The sequence below is a fragment of the Sinocyclocheilus rhinocerous genome, unplaced genomic scaffold (assembly GCF_001515625.1).
Source record: "Sinocyclocheilus rhinocerous isolate Xijiao unplaced genomic scaffold, SAMN03320098_v1.1 scaffold3387, whole genome shotgun sequence".
Taxonomy (NCBI): Eukaryota; Metazoa; Chordata; class Actinopteri; order Cypriniformes; family Cyprinidae; genus Sinocyclocheilus; species Sinocyclocheilus rhinocerous.
In genome coordinates, this window is record NW_015666563.1 from 360 (window position 1) to 17,138 (window position 16,779).

Below are 16,779 nucleotides of genomic sequence, written 5' to 3' on the forward strand. Positions count from 1 at the left end.
GGGGGGAACAAAGCACCACTTTAATTTACAGCCTGCAAATGTTGTATTTACCCTGTAACTACGTGGAACAAGGGGGGAACAAGCACCACTTTAATTTACAGCCCGCAAATGTTGTATTTACCCTGTAACTACGTGGAACAAGGGGGGAACAAGCACCACTTTAATTTACAGCCCGCAAATGTTGTATTTACCCTGTAACTACGTGGAACAAGGGGGGAACAAAGCACCACTTTAATTTACAGCCCGCAAATGTTGTATTTACCCTGTAACTACGTGGAACAAGGGGGGAACAAAGCACCACTTTAATTTACAGCCCGCAAATGTTGTATTTACCCTGTAACTACGTGGAACAAGGGGGGAACAAGCACCACTTTAATTTACAGCCCGCAAATGTTGTATTTACCCTGTAACTACATGGAACAAGGGGGGAACAAAGCACCACTTTAATTTACAGCCCGCAAATGTTGTATTTACCCTGTAACTACATGGAACAAGGGGGGAACAAAGCACCACTTTAATTTACAGCCCGCAAATGTTGTATTTACCCTGTAACTACGTGGAACAAGGGGGGAACAAAGCACCACTTTAATTTACAGCCCGCAAATGTTGTATTTACCCTGTAACTACATGGAACAAGGGGGGAACAAAGCACCACTTTAATTTACAGCCCGCAAATGTTGTATTTACCCTGTAACTACATGGAACAAGGGGGGAACAAAGCACCACTTTAATTTACAGCCCGCAAATGTTGTATTTACCCTGTAACTACATGGAACAAGGGAGGAACAAGTTGGACAAACACAGAACAAGTGTATATTTGCACAGTAATTACAGAGAAAATTATTGCACTAGTTTTAATTTAATTGTTCGATGGCCAAATTAACCCCTCTACATTTTTTTTGCTATAAAAACACCACAGTATACATCCACTGAAATACAAATGTTGTATCATGTATTTTTTCTGCGAACAGCAGGTAAGCTTGTTTTAAGCTGCATTGAACCTTGATGGTATATCATGGAAAGTTATTTGGTGATAGTGGTGTTGAGAAGTTGCTGGTGTGAAGTTGCTGAAATCGACGAATAAGCTTTCATAAGGTAAGTAGACTCATGAATTATAAATCATAGCAGAAAATCATTAACTAATTTCACTACATGTCCAGTTTTGTTGTTCAGTAATCTCCATCATGTCCATCCTTTAATAATAGAATGTGTACCCCATGGTTAAAAAATACCTATACGCCTATAATAAAATACCAATATAAAATTATAAAAAGTATATATCGTCTTTCTAAATCATTCCCAAACATAAGATTGTTGTTTAGGCCATACATACCACGTAATATTAGAATAAGCACCTCTTAGTTTCAAAATAATTTGACAGGTTGTTACCCCTTTATTCCCCAAACTTCGCATATTATTCCCTTATACCTACACGGAGGTACTGAATAGGTACACTTTAATTACAAAAAAAGTTACACTGCAACTTCAGTTTACTTACGCAATTCTTTGCAGGTTGCATATCTGGTTGTTACCCCCTTATTACCCAAATGTAACACATTATTCCCTTATACCTACACGTGTGTTCTTTATAGGTACACTGTAATTACAGAAACGTACACCGTAAATTCAGTATACTTACATAGTTCTTTGCGGGTTGTAATCTAAAGCGTTACCAAAAAGTCTTATAATAAGTAAATAACATGCAGCACACTTCAATGGCACGTTGTGAAGATAGGAAATACAGTTTAATTTCTACATCAAGGTTACTAAATATCATATGTTAAAATATATGCTGTCTGTTATAAAATGTTGTAAATACAGATTCTAATTAATAAAGCAACTTATCGTTTTTTTTAAATTTAGGAATAAGTCGCAGGGACACTTTTGTACATCCTCTCACCACAAGGAAGAATACATAGAGAAGGTTATATGCCACAGATCACAACATCCAACCAAACAGAGAGGACGCATCTTGCCGGCCAGATTTGTGATTATGGAAACCAAAACTAACAGCAGAATGGACACTGTGAACACTTCTCTCGCTGATTCCACAGAGATGAGGACTGGAATAAGTAGTTTAATGGAAAAATTTACGGACGAGAGTTTAGGGCACGGCAGGGTCTTCGTGCGTAATTTTGGAGACGCGGAGTCTTTATGCAGCAGCGCGCCTGGATCAAGCAGCGACGCTCTGGATCTTTGCCGGCCAGATTTGTGATTATGGAAACTAAAACTAACAGCAGAATGGACACTGTGAACACTTCTCTCGCTGATTCCACAGAGATGAGGACTGGAATAAGTAGTTTAATCGAAAAATTTACGGACGAGAGTTTAGGGCACGGCAGGGTCTTCGTGCGTAATTTTGGAGACGCGGAGTCTTTATGCAGCAGCGCGCCTGGATCAAGCAGCGACGGTCTGAATCAGCTCTCTTTTCTTGACTTGCCTCTCGGTACCAAAACGTATACTGACCAAATGGATGAATTTCTGAAAGTAGAAAGCGGACAGTGGAGCGCAAAAGCGCTTCTGCCCAAGGAGACAGATGTTTCGGAGAGTGCGTTTATCAAAGATGAGAATGAGCAGTCTCTCATTATGGAGCCACCCAACACTGATTTCGACCTCGGCTTAAACATCAGCGCCTTGGAAAGCTGCTACGACCCAGCCGAAAAGAAACAGCAGTGTGACTTTATTGAGGACTCGTCAACTTTGCTCTCATCTCAAGCTGCCAAACAGGTGGTTGTGGACAGTTATTCTCTCTTTCAGTTGGACATGAATCAATCTACATTGCTTTTGCCAACTCCGAGAAGAGTATCGCCTTTTCTCGGTAGAGGTATGTTGAATTTCGATGGAGCGAGCGCAGCTACCACGATGTCCAAAACGGACATTTCCAAATGGGTTTCACCCGCGGAATCCCCGTTCTGGTATCCAACCACTAATGAAGAGCTCGCTGGATACTCTTCACCAGATGGGTTCATCTCGCGCTCACAGACAGTCTACACGGCATTCCCAGGGTAAGAATATGTCATGTATGTTGTGCCTCCTTAAAAATGTAATTTAAGCAAAATAAAGCTGAATTGTCGGAATTTAAAGAAGTAGAATTAAAATTATGTGTGTAGTTTTAATTTAATTATTCAGAATAATAATTATTTTGGAAGTGTCACCTTTACAAATTTGTATTTATATGTCACTATATTTAAATAAATTAACTTTAACAATTTTATTTTCCATAATAGATCAAGTTCTCTGTTGTAACCCAGTGTCTTCAAAATGGAGCCAAATGGAAATTCTAAACAAAAGATTTAGCAAGTCATCTCTTCTTGCCCATTTTGTGTTTGTTCTGCTTGACCAAATTTGACACCATGGTTGTGGGTTGTGGCCAGATCATTGTGAATTCCTCTTATGAATTGAATAGTAACAAATAAAATAATGGGTTATGCACTGTAAAAAGAATATTACAAAATGATATGATGATATATATATATATATATATGCCCATTTTTACATTTATATATTACATTGGTGTGAGCCAGAACCCAATTCTTTCTAGGAGCAGGACTGAGCACATCTAGTTCAGCACTGAATGAGCTAACCATTAAAAAAAGAAAGAAAGTCAGAAAGTCACTTGGACACTTTTGGACCACTTAGAAATGTGTGTATGTCATTGCAAACAGTAGAGCATGGTGCTAGCAATGCCATGGTCATGGGTTCAATTCCCAGGAAAAGCAAGAACTGATAAACTGTACCTTGAATGCAATGTAAATTGCTTTGGATAAAAGTGTAAATTCTTAAATGTAAAATATCAAAGTAACATCTGCAGGTTTAAAACCATTTGGTCCAAATACACCATTGTTGTTCAGGATGTGTTTTGGTTATACCATCCATAGAATATTGTGTCTCGCTTACATTCAGGGTTCCAGCTCAAAGACTGTGTGTTATATGTGGAGAGGAGGCTTCGGGTTGCCACTATGGAGTTCTTACCTGTGGAAGCTGCAAGGTGTTTTTCAAGAGAGCTGTTGAAGGTGAGCAAGACTGGGCTAAAACTATCGTTAACGGTCAAAATATAATAATCTGTCTTTGTCATGGGGTATATTGAAGACGCCATGAACTTTGCAGACTGCAGTTTTTCTCTCCTGCATTGGCCCTGTCCCAAATCGTACCCTAAACCCTCGCGGTCTTCCTCCGAGTCCGCACTTTCGTGACGTAATGCCGCTTTGACTGTCGGGTAGAAGTCTGCTGCGGAGCTCGCCCCAGTGCGGGCTCAGCAGAAGTGCGCATCGAGGGCGCATAGCGGCCGCAGAGGGGGCGCTCGCGAGCACCCTTTTGAACGCTAAAATGACGAATGGGACGCGGCGGCCATCGTAAGTCTGCAAGACCGAAAGTGCACATGAATGCCTTGTCCAAATACCCACGTCTTTGCACTTGACCACTTGACTACTTATATGACGTATTTCCTGTATTTGGCCCAAGTGTTCAAGTGAGCATGAAGACCGCAAGCGTGTGTACAACTTTTCATTACCTGATGGGACACACTTATAGTGGTGTAAAAACGCAAAGTGTTTACAGAGTTTTATTATTATTTTCAATACTTTGCATTTTAAAATCAACTTATAAATGTCTGTTCAGTAGTCCCTATAGATGACACAATTTAATTAAGTGATAAAAAAAACAGTTGCAAATGTTGTACAAAAATAAATATAGTAATCTTTGCAGCAATAAAATGTGTAGCACTTTGTTTTACCACCAAGTGCTTTGGTATTTTTAAGACCTGGGACGGTCTTGCGCACTTACTTCCTGTCGGGCGCACGCGCTCTCAAGTGGCCAAGACCGCAAGTGTTCCATTTGGGACAGGGCCATTGATGTATTTCGTAAACAGGAAACCTCCCAAATTTAAGACATATTTAAGGGCTAGCCAATAGGCTTCAGTTACCTCACAGCCATGAGCATGATTTGCTACTGGCTAGAAGATGATATAGGGGCGGGGATCTCATTTTAAAGAGCATTTGATTGGACAAAAATTAGCATTTTCCAAGTAGACCAGTGGTTCGCAAACCTGTCCTGGAGTACCCCCAGCCCTGCACATTTTGTATGTCTCCCTCATCTATCACACCTGATTCAACTCATCAGCTCATTAATGGAGACTGCAAGACCTGAAGTGGGTGTGTCAGATATAGGGATACATACAAAATGTACAGTGCTGGGGGTACTTCATGGAGAGGTTTGAGAACCACTGTAGTAGACCAATAATTATTATTATTATTTTTTGTAAATGTGCACACATGCTAAATGTTAGTATTTCCAATTTTATGGAACACACTAGCATATAGTAGATGGCCTGAAAGCAAACAAAAGATGTTAACGGTAAGCTACAAAACAGAAATTGTGGTTGCATGTTTTTTTTATTTTTCTATATATATATATTTTCAGTGTTTTGTAAAGTGTTGTTCACTCAGAAACCTTTATATCATGTTTCAATGTATGTGAGTCACGGTGTATACAGTGTCCCAGAAGACTGTTATTATCATTTGGACCAATGTTCACCGTGTTCTTTCTCTGACTTGTTATTCTTCTTATCACTGAGGACAGATATGTAAGAGCCACTATGTCTGACCATGGCCATGTCACTATGCCCTGTCAGCCTTGCTGCAAACCAATTTACTGTTCTCTTTTTTTTTCTCCTCGTACTCTCCAAATCATCCTCCTTTAAAAATAACATGTTCCTCCAGTGACTTCCGGTGGAGAACTGGAATCAATTATGTGCATCTGTGTTGACAGATTTTTTTCTCACATAAGTTTAATCATTTTTCTTCAAGTGTTGAGAATTTTTTTGTCTCTTGTCTAGGTCACCATAACTACCTGTGTGCTGGACGGAACGACTGTATTGTTGATAAAATCAGGAGGAAAAACTGCCCTGCATGTCGTCTTAGAAAGTGCTACCAGGCAGGGATGATGCTTGGAGGTATCTTTTATGTGACTCATTTTTTGTACATATTAGGTTTTGTATTTATATATTAAATATATAATTTGTCAAGCTTCTTGGACTTAATGGACAGTCGTACTTTAAGATGTTGAATATTTTCCAAAGGCCAGTCATACCAAGGTTCCATTTGTTAACTTTAGTTATCTATAGCAGTTAGCATAAACTAACAATGAAAAATACTTATAAGGCATGTATTAATATTGGTTAATGTTAGTTCCAACATTTACTGATAAATTATTAAAATGAGAAGTCTGTCAAAAAATGATTTAATGGACCTGAGCTAATCTAAATTACCAATGAACAGTTGGGTTTTATTAAAATTTACAAAGATAAAGTTAAATATTGCTAGTAACAATAATTAAAGGGACTTTATTGTAAAGTATTTTAAAGTAGTGTAAAGGGAATTAAAGTACATTTAAAGTCATTTATTCGCCCTTGTGTTGTTCCAAACCCAACGGACTTTCTTCAGTGTAACACAAAAGAAGATTTTTAACACAGTGACTGAGCTTCTTCTTTCTATACAATGAAAGTGAATGGGGACTGGGGCTGTCAGTGATCAAAAAAGTTCCATAGAGTTGTTCAGATTACTCATGCACTATTTTCAAAGTCTCCCGAAGTCATACAGTAGTATTTGTGTGAGGAACAGACTGAAATCTTCTCAAATCACTTTGATGCTTGTTGAATGAGCACCAGTTCCCATTTGGTTTAATTGTATGCACACAGCAGTTTGGACATTCTGCTAAAGTTCTCCTTTTGTGTTCCACCAAAAAAAAAAAAAAAAAATTTGATCACTAGGAGGTGTCAATGATATCTTTGGATAAACTATGTCTTAATCTGAAAATAAATATATTTATAAACCCTCAGCTTCTCACACAAACATATTTTCCGCATTTAAAGAAATTGTGACCTTCAAGATCAAGCAACACTCTGGCTTCCGCCCTAAAGACTCACAACAATTGATTAATTTTATAATGTGCAGTAGCATATCAAATAAAGTGACAAGATGATCAAGGCGGCCCCTCATTCCAGTACATTTGTGTGTTTCAGGCCGTAAAATGAAGCGGTTTGCGGGTTTGAAGGTCATGGGGTTGAATCCATCGCTGATGTTCCAGGGTCCGTTGTCCCTGCTGGCTGATGGTCAAACTGTGTCCTCCATGCCCTGCATGCCAGTGATCCGTGAGCTGCAGCTGTCCCTGCAGATGATCAGCATTCTGGAGAGCATTGAGCCACAGATGGTTTACTCTGGCTACGACAGCTCGCAACCAGAGCTCCCTCACCTTCTCCTCAACAGTCTCAACAGACTCTGCGAGAGGCAGCTGCTCTGTATTGTCAGATGGACCAAGTCTCTTCCAGGTAACACCCTTACAATCAGCCTAATAAACATCTCAGGTTACACTTTTAAAGGGGTCATATGACGTTGCTAAAAAAAGAACATTATTTTGTGTATTTGGTGTAATGCAATGTGTTTATGCAGTTTAAGGTTCAAAAAACACATTATTTTCCACATACTGTACATTACCACTGATGCCGCGGGAAAACGCGAGTTTTGAGCAGTGTAGAGTAGCGCTTGTTTGTAATTTCTCCGATCACAAATGCAGACATGGTTTTATGTTTACGCGGCACGATGCAACACGTAAAAAGACAGTATAAGTCATTATAATCCGTAATTATGTCCCCACTGGATGCAACAAATGCCTTGTTTATAATGGGTTTTAATGTTTTTGTCTCATCGCTCCGGCCGGACAGGGCATCACAGTATGTTAAGGGGCGTAACATTTCCTTCACACGCTTGAGGTATTCGGCCAATCACAACGCACTGGATAGCTGGCCAATCACAACCAATAATGTACAGTATGTGGAAAATAATGTGTTTTTTGAACCTTAAACCGCATAAACACATTTCATTACACCAAATACACAAAATAATGTTCTTTTTAGCAACATCATATGACCCCTTTATTGGAATCTAGAATTCTGGTTCCGTGAAGAACCATTAACCGTGGAAACTTTCCATTACACAAAAGGTCCTTTATAATGGAAAAAACGTTCTTCAGATTAATAAAATATTCTTCACACAAAGAAGAAAATTGTTCTTTTAAGAACTGTTCACTGGTTATTTGTGGAACCCAAAATGGTTCTTCTACGGCATTGCTGCGAAAACCTCCTTTTGGAACCTTCATTTTAAAGAGTGAGTTCAAAGGCTTTACAGTGTTAAAGATTTTTTTTGTACTTCTGTGTTTAACAGGTTTTCGCAATTTGCACATCAATGACCAGATGACATTAATCCAGTATTCTTGGATGGGTTTAATGTTGTTCTCACTGGGTTGGAGAACCTTTCAGAATGTCACCACTGATTACTTGTACTTTGCGCCTGATCTCGTCTTGAGCCAGTAAGTAACAGTAAAGACAACTGAATTAAAATCTTTTAAAGAGTGAAGACCCCTAGTATGCTTCAAGCAAAATTGGTAAACAAATTGGTATGACGTCTTTTCGAAACAAAATCAGGCCAAAACAAAGTTTGTTTAGGATTTCATAACAGCTTGCCGAAACAAAATTTATGGAAACACATTTAAACTGCCATTGGTCTGTGGCAATTACATAATTGTAATTTCAACTGAAAGCAACACTGACACTGTTTTTTCATTTTTTATGGTAAATTTGCTTGCACTCAAACAATTGTATGCAATATGTAAGTTCTATAAATAAATGTGACCTGACTTGACTTGACTAGAGTACTGAATTGCAGAGCTGGTGCAAACATATCCAAGCGATCAGATGCTTTCTTAAATACTGCTTTCTCACCGTTTTCATTTATTTGTTTATTGTGCTCTTAAGAGAATAGTTCACAGCACATATTTGCTCGCTAACAGTATACCGCTGCTCAGGTATATCAAACGTCCAAGCAAAGAACGAAAAAGAACTCCACTGTGAGTAAATCAGGGGCTTTATGTATCTTTACCTATTTTGTACTCTATTTCTGGAAAGTGCCTGGCAATTAGAATCCTAATAGATACATTCAATTAACAGTTTTATATACTGTGCAGTAAACAACAGACATTTAGATATGCATATACTCAGTATTCTCATATTGCTGTTTAAATTTTAGAGATCAGATGAGGAGGTCTCCGATCTACGACTTGTGCTTGGCTATGCAGTTTGTTCCACAGGAATTTGCCAACTTGCAAGTGACCAAAGAAGAGTTTCTGTGCATGAAGGCTTTGATGCTCCTCAACACTGGTAATAAATCCTCTCTGACCCATAAAACTCTTAGCGACTGACCCTCTACAGGTCAGACCGGTGTTCCAGAATGGGATATTAACAATCTGGACAATTTTAAACCAATGGCCCCATGCCAGTCTGCATGGATTGACAGAGATACATATTTGGCAAACTGCGAGGCCTTGAAAAGTCCAACTAAGTTTCAATTCCAAGCTAACATTTTTCAAATTAGAACAACAGTAATGCCAATGCAGCCTTCCAATTGAGCTGACTACAACATTATTTTACTGATAGAATGTTTCAGTCGACAATATAAGTAACTGTGTAACTAAGTTAAAAAGTAATATCAAAGATGTGTTTAGATGGTAAACCTCATTCTGTAAAACTGGCAATGTAGGACGCTGTCAGTGAAGATATTTTTTACGGTTTACAGAGATATCTCATCAGTGATTTATAGAAGGAACATTTAATTTATCTGTAACATTAATGCTGTGGTAAACTCTAACATGACCTTTGGCAGTGGTGTATCGGTAATGATTTAACATGATATATTTGTGACAGTTCCTCTGGAAGGCTTGAGGAGTCAAACACACTTTGATGAAATGAGACAGAACTACATCTGTGAGTTGACGAAAGCCATCCAGCTGAAGGAGAAAGGAGTGGTGGCCAGCTCCCAGAGATTCTACCATCTGACCAAAATCATGGACGCCATGCACGAGGTACACATATACAAAAAAAAAAAAATATATATACAAAAGGGAGCTATAGACTAAACATGGGTCGTTTTTATAGGAAATATTTGAGAGAGGAAAAATAATTTGAAAAGGTAGCTGCTGAGCTTTTTCAAGAAATCCTGTTTTTCTACCTCAGTCCCAATGTAAAAGCATTGCAACACAATGAAACTTAAGGCCTGTTCACAACAAGAATGATAACTACACTCTAAAAAGAAGTGTTGGGGACCTATTAACACAACTTAAATGAATGTATGGTTGCAAGTTAAAAATGTAAATTTATTGATTTAAGTAAACCTTTAAAAGTTGCAAACATTATGGTAATGTCGATCATTATATCATCTCAATATTGTTTGCAATTTAAGAAGACAATTATGACATTATATTTTTAAACGTTTTAATTTTTAAAAATATATATATATTTTTTTATTAAGTATTTTAAATAGTGGAATTCCAGTTCCAAGCAAGCTTTGCATAGGACTAGATAAGTAGAATAAATATTTAAATTAAGTGTTATTTTATCTTTTAAGTAAGGACAAAGATATGTTAGACAAGTTGAAAGAGTTTCTGTTATGTTGAAGTTTTTGTGGTTACCATTTTACTGACAATTACATTTGTCTCATAAACTGCATTTTGACTAATACAGTTTACATTTATTTGGAGTAACTTAATTTTTTTTTGAAAGAATCAACTTAAATACATTGTATATATGATTAAGTTCCATGTAGTTTGTCGGTTGGACACAATTTCTTTTGAAGTTGTCATAAAAGTTTGCGTCAATTTTTGGGGTTATGTATTTTTAAGCTAAAACAGTTGTTTTTAGAGCGTATAAACATAGCGATAACAAATAACTATATTAGCATCCACGCCAATGCAGGACAATAATCTGTTTATTACGAGCGCTTGATACACATATGCTGTTTGCGCTTTAAATGCACAAGCTCTTTAATGTCAGGTGGATTCTGATTGGCTGTCCGTGTTCTTAATATCATTACAAGTGAGCCGTGTCAATATCATTATAATTGTGATGTGGACTTCCATATTCTCAGAATCAGAACGATTAATAAACCTTTATAGTTCCAGCTATCTTCCTTGGCGTGAACAACCCTTTAATCTGTTGTTTTAGAACACATTGTAATAAGCTGAGTGATGTCAATGTGAAAAAGACATCAAATGAACCATTTATCTCATGTATCAAATCTTTCGTATGAAATAGGTCACATCACTAATGAAGCGGCTTTATTCACGTCATCACTTGTTAGATATCAGAATGCACAGAGCATATGATAGGGGAGCCTGATGTGTGACGTTGACTTTATCTTTGTGTAGATTGCAAAGAAGTTCAATCTCTACTGTCTGAGCACTTACATCCAGGCGGATGCCATGAGGGTGGAGTTTCCAGAGATGATGTCAGAGGTCATTGCGTCACAGCTGCCGAAAGTGCTGGCGGGAATGGTCAAACCCCTCATGTTTCACAACAAGTGATCCAGACAGGACGCTTGGGTCTGTGCTGATTTACATCTCAGATGAATGTGTACCACATCTAAATAACATAGACATGCATCTTTCCATATACAATCATCCCCTTATAATAGTCACAAGTTCTGATCTAATGTGGTAGTTGAAAATCCACAATTTTTCAATGTGGAGAACTAGAATCTGAAGACAACATGTGATCATGCTGTATTATTAAACCTGCTATTGCCTTTTACAAAACATTACACAGAAAAGCGGTCTTAAAATGTGCTAAAAATGTGATGTATGGATTTTTCAAAGCCTTTTTTATTTTTCAAATGAATCCTTAAATATTAACATATTAGACAATAACTTATGGTTAAATTATAAACTTTTTTTTTTTTTTTTTTTAAATCCTAGATTTTCAGGAAATGTGTCTGAGTGTGATGAAAAGGAAATGCTTTTCCGTCTCACTCTTCGATAAGTGTCAAGCGGACAGTTTCCATGATCAGATTTTACAAACGCCCAGTGCCAGGCACCTTTGATTGTACTTACATTTACACAGTATTTGCTCACATCAAATGAAAAGTACATAATTATGAAGTATCTAATAAAAAAAAAACACTGATTGCATACAATAACAATGTTTGAAAGACAGAGCTCATTGGCTCAGCGTTCAACTGTATAATTAATGGATCACTGTATAATATGATCCAGTCTGATGCTTATTTTTAAAGCAGAATATTAAATGTTTTATCAGAAGGCAAGAGCATAAATTTTGAAAAAAAAAAAAATTTTTTTTTTTTTGGATTTTCTGACATTTCCTCCGTGACCTTGATGGTTTAGTAAGCTGAAGGGAGTATCACACAAACATCAGCAGTCAAGGGCACGGAGCATTCTCATGTATTTAATTGGGAGAGAACACTGGGATCTTGGCAATCGCCTCCTTTCCAAATACATCTGATGCTGTTTATCCTCAGATCTCCGCCGGAACGAAGTGACTGATGTCTGAGATTTATTTCTGATGACTTAGCTTTTCTTAAACAGAAGACAAGAAGTGGATCTCATTTTATAAACAAATTTATTGGCAGAAAAAAAAAGGAATTAAGAAGAAAAATATGAGTTACAAAATAATTATCCATATATAAACTTCTATTCTCATATTCATAATATTTAATTATGGAGACAATAAGACGTACCATATTGGTGTTGTTGACACTGACAGTTGGTGTCATCTTAAACTTCAGAAGGAATAATGTGACCTGAACATCATGTACAATGACGCTGCTACAGCTAGACTTGATTAGTATTTGTAAAGACTGAATTTTACTTGACATTCTGCAGTGACCTGGATGCAAAACTGAGACATGATCCATTGCTATCTCATTCTCTAAACCAGAGATTAGAATATTAGACATTTAAAATATAAATAACTGGAACACTCAGTTGCGTTCCTCTGATGTTATTGAATAAGCAGTGTTCCGGGGGTGCTAATATTTCAGCACAAAACTGGAACGTTTCCACCAAACATTTGTGCTTAAATGGCTGATTCCAGTAGTGCATGTAGAATTCTATTTGTCAATAACATACAAAACACATTTTATTAACAGCATAATGTGATGAATATGAATATTATAACTGAAAATATGTAAATATATATATTGTTTGTCCCTTTAATGTCAGCAGCACTCAAGCTGCATAACTAAACCTGATGATCATGTTCTCCAGCATGATTTAAAGATGTTCCTAAGAGCATCTTGAGCTTCAGTGTTAAGCTGGAAATCTGACCATGTGGTAAATGTCACAATTTACTTGAAAACCTAATCTTAATTGATTAGTCACCTAGACATATTGCAGAAATTCATTTTCTTATAGTTTCTCTGTTTAAAATGTTCAGAATCCAAACAATGCGGTTTCAGACTTTTGAACATTAATGACAGTAAAAGTAAGTACATTCATGATGAAATAAACCACGCACATCAGAGTTTGGGTACTGCTGAATTGACAGTGATTCACAGCTCAAATAGTTACTGCTGAGGTTTAACATTATTCTCCTTCATTTCAAGGCAGTAAGCATTGAGCTAAAATAAAAGAAAGCCTGTCTAAGCTGATCTTTCTTAACAGAATTACAGTATTCCACCACATAGTAGACCTAAAAACAGCATTTCGTGCAGTCCATCACACCACGTGGTCTCAGTGTATGTGAATCTGTGTATCTAGACTCAAGCAGCACATGATGCCAATTTCAACATTTCTGCCTCAGCAAAAGCTTTGGAACCCATTTGTCTAGAATTACAGCTGCTTTTTAGACATGAATCACCCTTGTGCTGCATCATTGAGGTTTGTGTACCGTCCATTATCTCTTAAGGTTCAATGTCATATTAATGGCACAGTCCACTTGCATATCCGTCAACGATTGATATATATTTAAAGCCCTTGGTCTAAAGTTGATGTTGCCATGGATACCATGAAATGCTTGGCCCCCTCCTGGTTGAACGATTCCTATCTTGAGAGGAACACCACATAATTTTCAGGAACGAGGCCTGTTTTGCCCTCAAATGTTGCCTGGAGCCAGCCCGGTTCCACTGAAGGATACACTACACAGAGGAAAATGAGAAAGTTTAGTGGGGAAGACTTGATAGGGAAAATCTATAGTATTATTACTCATACTTAGGGGCACAACAATGGATATGTGGCCTAAGACCATTTTTGAAAGTGTTTTGGGACAGATGACTGAACATCATTGGATCAATACAGCGTATGTTTATTGGTCTTGTACATGCCTTGTATATTTAGCAAAATTAAATTAGCATAATTATTCTATATTAAATTGAATGTTGTTTAATTTTAGAAGCATTAATATGACTGTTAGAAATTACACATAAATCAGTAATGTTCCAGCAAATTCCAGAAAAAGATTGTTTCTAAATCATTTCCGTCTATTACTGACTATATATGAGCAATATCACACGAGTAGCAGTGTGATATGGCTATATATCAGCACGGCTGTTATTTGGCTGTTGTCACGAAGCCGTAGGATGGTGTGTGTGTGTGTGTTCGTGATGATTATTTTAGTTACATTATTCTGTAACCAAGAGACTTTATGAGTGAGTCAGCAGTGAAGACTTTTATTTTGAAAGAGACTGGTTGTAAACAAGGAAGTTATTTGTAAGATGCAGCCAACAAATGCACTGAGCAGCGCTGTCATCGGAAATAAAAAGGATAGCACCACAAATATATCGCTTTCCTCAGCGAACATTCAAACTATTGTTTTATTGTGAATATGAGATTGAACTGAAGAATGAATGCTGTATCAGATGCAGGTAATCACACTCATAGTCATATAATACAGTGAGCTTTTAATACAGTGATACAATAAGCTTTTAATGAAGCAACTCAATGTTCCTTCGTTACTAGTTCTAAAGTGATGTTTTCAAATTAAGTGATACAATAAGCTTTTAATGAAGCAACTCAATGTTCCTTCGTTACTAGTTCTAAAGTGATGTTTTCAAATTAGTAATGGAGGCTTGGGCTCATGTGTTAAACGGTCAAACTGAGATTTGAATCCATGGTGGAAGGAAGTAGTTGCACTAGTTGTTTCTTTTTTTATTTACACACTTGTGCCACCAAAGTGTTGTATAAACACAATATCACACAATTAGTCGTGCGAATATAAAAGTGTTAAGCTTTCCTTCTCTTGTGCCTATGGCCGAATCACAGCCATATCGCACTGCTACAAGTGTGATATTGCTCATATATATGGAGAGAGAGAGAGAAAGAAAACTTAACACTTTTATATTTATTTAAATTAATTATTCACTTATATAAATATATATAAGTCTTTTTCATGGCACAAACAACATAGCCAAAAATAAAATGGCATTGTTTCGATGGGGTCAGTAAAGTTGTTGGCAAGACAAGCAAATTGGCCTTATTGTTGAGCCCACAAACCCTAAGCATTAAATATGGCATTTACCTGTATGTCGTCCCACATGTTAAGTACTTCAATGTTACCTCAAATCATGTGGCTTATTGAGGTGTGCCATTATAATAATAACAATAATAATAACAATAATAAAGTTTATTTTATATAGCACCCTTCTGCAAACTCAGATTTAGTGAGTGAAGAAATGTGAGGTAGGAAGGAGAGAGAGGAGTAAAAGATTATACCCAGGTTTTTAATGGTGGTGGAAGGTCGAACCAAGATCCCAGCAATGTTAACATAGTCAGCACAGAAAGGAGCAACATATTTAGGTGAACTGACAAGTAGTAGATCTGTTTTTATCAGTGTTGAGTTTGAGAAAGTTACTGGTCATCCAAGCATTTATATCATTAATACAAGCTGATATGGAGTTGGTGGGAAAGGGAGAGTTGTGTTGAGAACTGATATAGAGCTGGGTGTCGTCTGCATAGCAGTGGAAGTTGATGCCGTGATGACGGACAATGTTACCTAAAGGGAGCATATAGATGATGAAGAGTAAAGGCCCAAGAACAGAACTCTGAGGAACACCGTGAGAACCAGGAGCAGTAGAGGACTTAGTCTGGCAACCAGCAATGTAATGCTGACGGTCAGACAGGTAAGAAGTGAACCAAGATAGGGCAGTTCCAGAAATACCAAGAACAGAGAGTCGTGAGACGAGAATACTGTGAGAGATAGTGTCAAAAGCAGAGGAAAGTTCTAATACAATTAAAAAGCTAATGGAGCCTGCATCAGTGGCCATAAGGAAGTCATTTACAACCTTAAGAAGTGCTGTCTCAGTGCTGTTAAGAGTATGAAAACCGGACTGGAAACATTCATAGAGGTTATGAGATGACAAATATGACTGAAGTTGAGCAACAACAACTTTTTCAAGTAGCTTTGAAAGAAGCAGATGATTTGAAATTGGTCTGTAATTGGCCATATCAGAAGGGTCAAGGCCGGGTTTCTTTAAGACTGGTGTGACAGCTGCAGTCTTTAATTCAAAAGGAACAGCACCAGTGCTGAGAAGTTAAGAAATGAGAAGTGAAATAGGCCGAGAAATAACAGGTGCAGAGATTTTGAGTAGAGTAGTAGGAGCAGGATCAAGATGACAGAAAAATGGATTAGATTTTTTGAGTAGCTCAGAGATATAGGCAGGAGTTGGAGGGTCAAAATCAGTAAAAGTACCAGGTGCAAAATCTGAGGGGAAGTCATGTGAGTGGATAGGGTAGTACATTGTTGGAAAGAGATTAAATATGCAATTTATTTTATTTTGGAAGAAGTGTAAGAATGACTCACAGAGGTCTACTGAGTTACTCATGACAGGTGAAGGAGGGTTGGTGAGTTTGTTGACTACAGAAAACAGTGTTTTAGGACGGGAGGATGCATTGGTAATGAGGGCAGAATAGTAACTGGAGCGTGCAGTATTTAAAGCAGATTTTTAT

General features: G+C 37.4%; 2 protein-coding genes across 2 annotated transcripts in view; one reads left to right on the forward strand and one right to left on the reverse strand.

The window, feature by feature from the left end:
- Positions 1-2,217: 2,217 nt before the first annotated feature.
- LOC107732778 (progesterone receptor-like) lies at positions 2,218-11,639 on the forward strand. The gene is made up of 8 exons (XM_016544195.1): positions 2,218-3,005; positions 3,904-4,013; positions 5,834-5,950; positions 7,019-7,324; positions 8,217-8,361; positions 9,078-9,208; positions 9,752-9,909; positions 11,251-11,639. Exons 1-8 carry the CDS (start codon positions 2,218-2,220, stop codon positions 11,404-11,406), a joined length of 1,911 nt encoding a protein of 636 aa, XP_016399681.1. The 3' UTR covers positions 11,407-11,639.
- Positions 11,640-12,467: 828 nt separating this feature from the next.
- Positions 12,468-16,779, reverse strand: part of arhgap42b (Rho GTPase activating protein 42b) — a 104,799-nt gene continuing 100,487 nt past the window's right edge. The window contains exon 24 of the mRNA XM_016544196.1: positions 12,468-13,973. Coding sequence (XP_016399682.1) covers positions 13,879-13,973 — 95 coding nt within the window. The 3' untranslated portion in view covers positions 12,468-13,878. The remainder of the gene's footprint in view (positions 13,974-16,779) is intronic.

Coding starts and splice junctions, on each gene's coding strand:
- LOC107732778 (XM_016544195.1), top strand. CDS start 2,218: ATGGAAACTAAAACTAACAGCAGAATGGACACTGTGAACACTTCTCTC. Junction 8,362..9,077: donor CCTGATCTCGTCTTGAGCCA/GTAAGTAACAGT, acceptor TTTAAATTTTAG/AGATCAGATGAGGAGGTCTC. Junction 9,910..11,250: donor TCATGGACGCCATGCACGAG/GTACACATATAC, acceptor ATCTTTGTGTAG/ATTGCAAAGAAGTTCAATCT.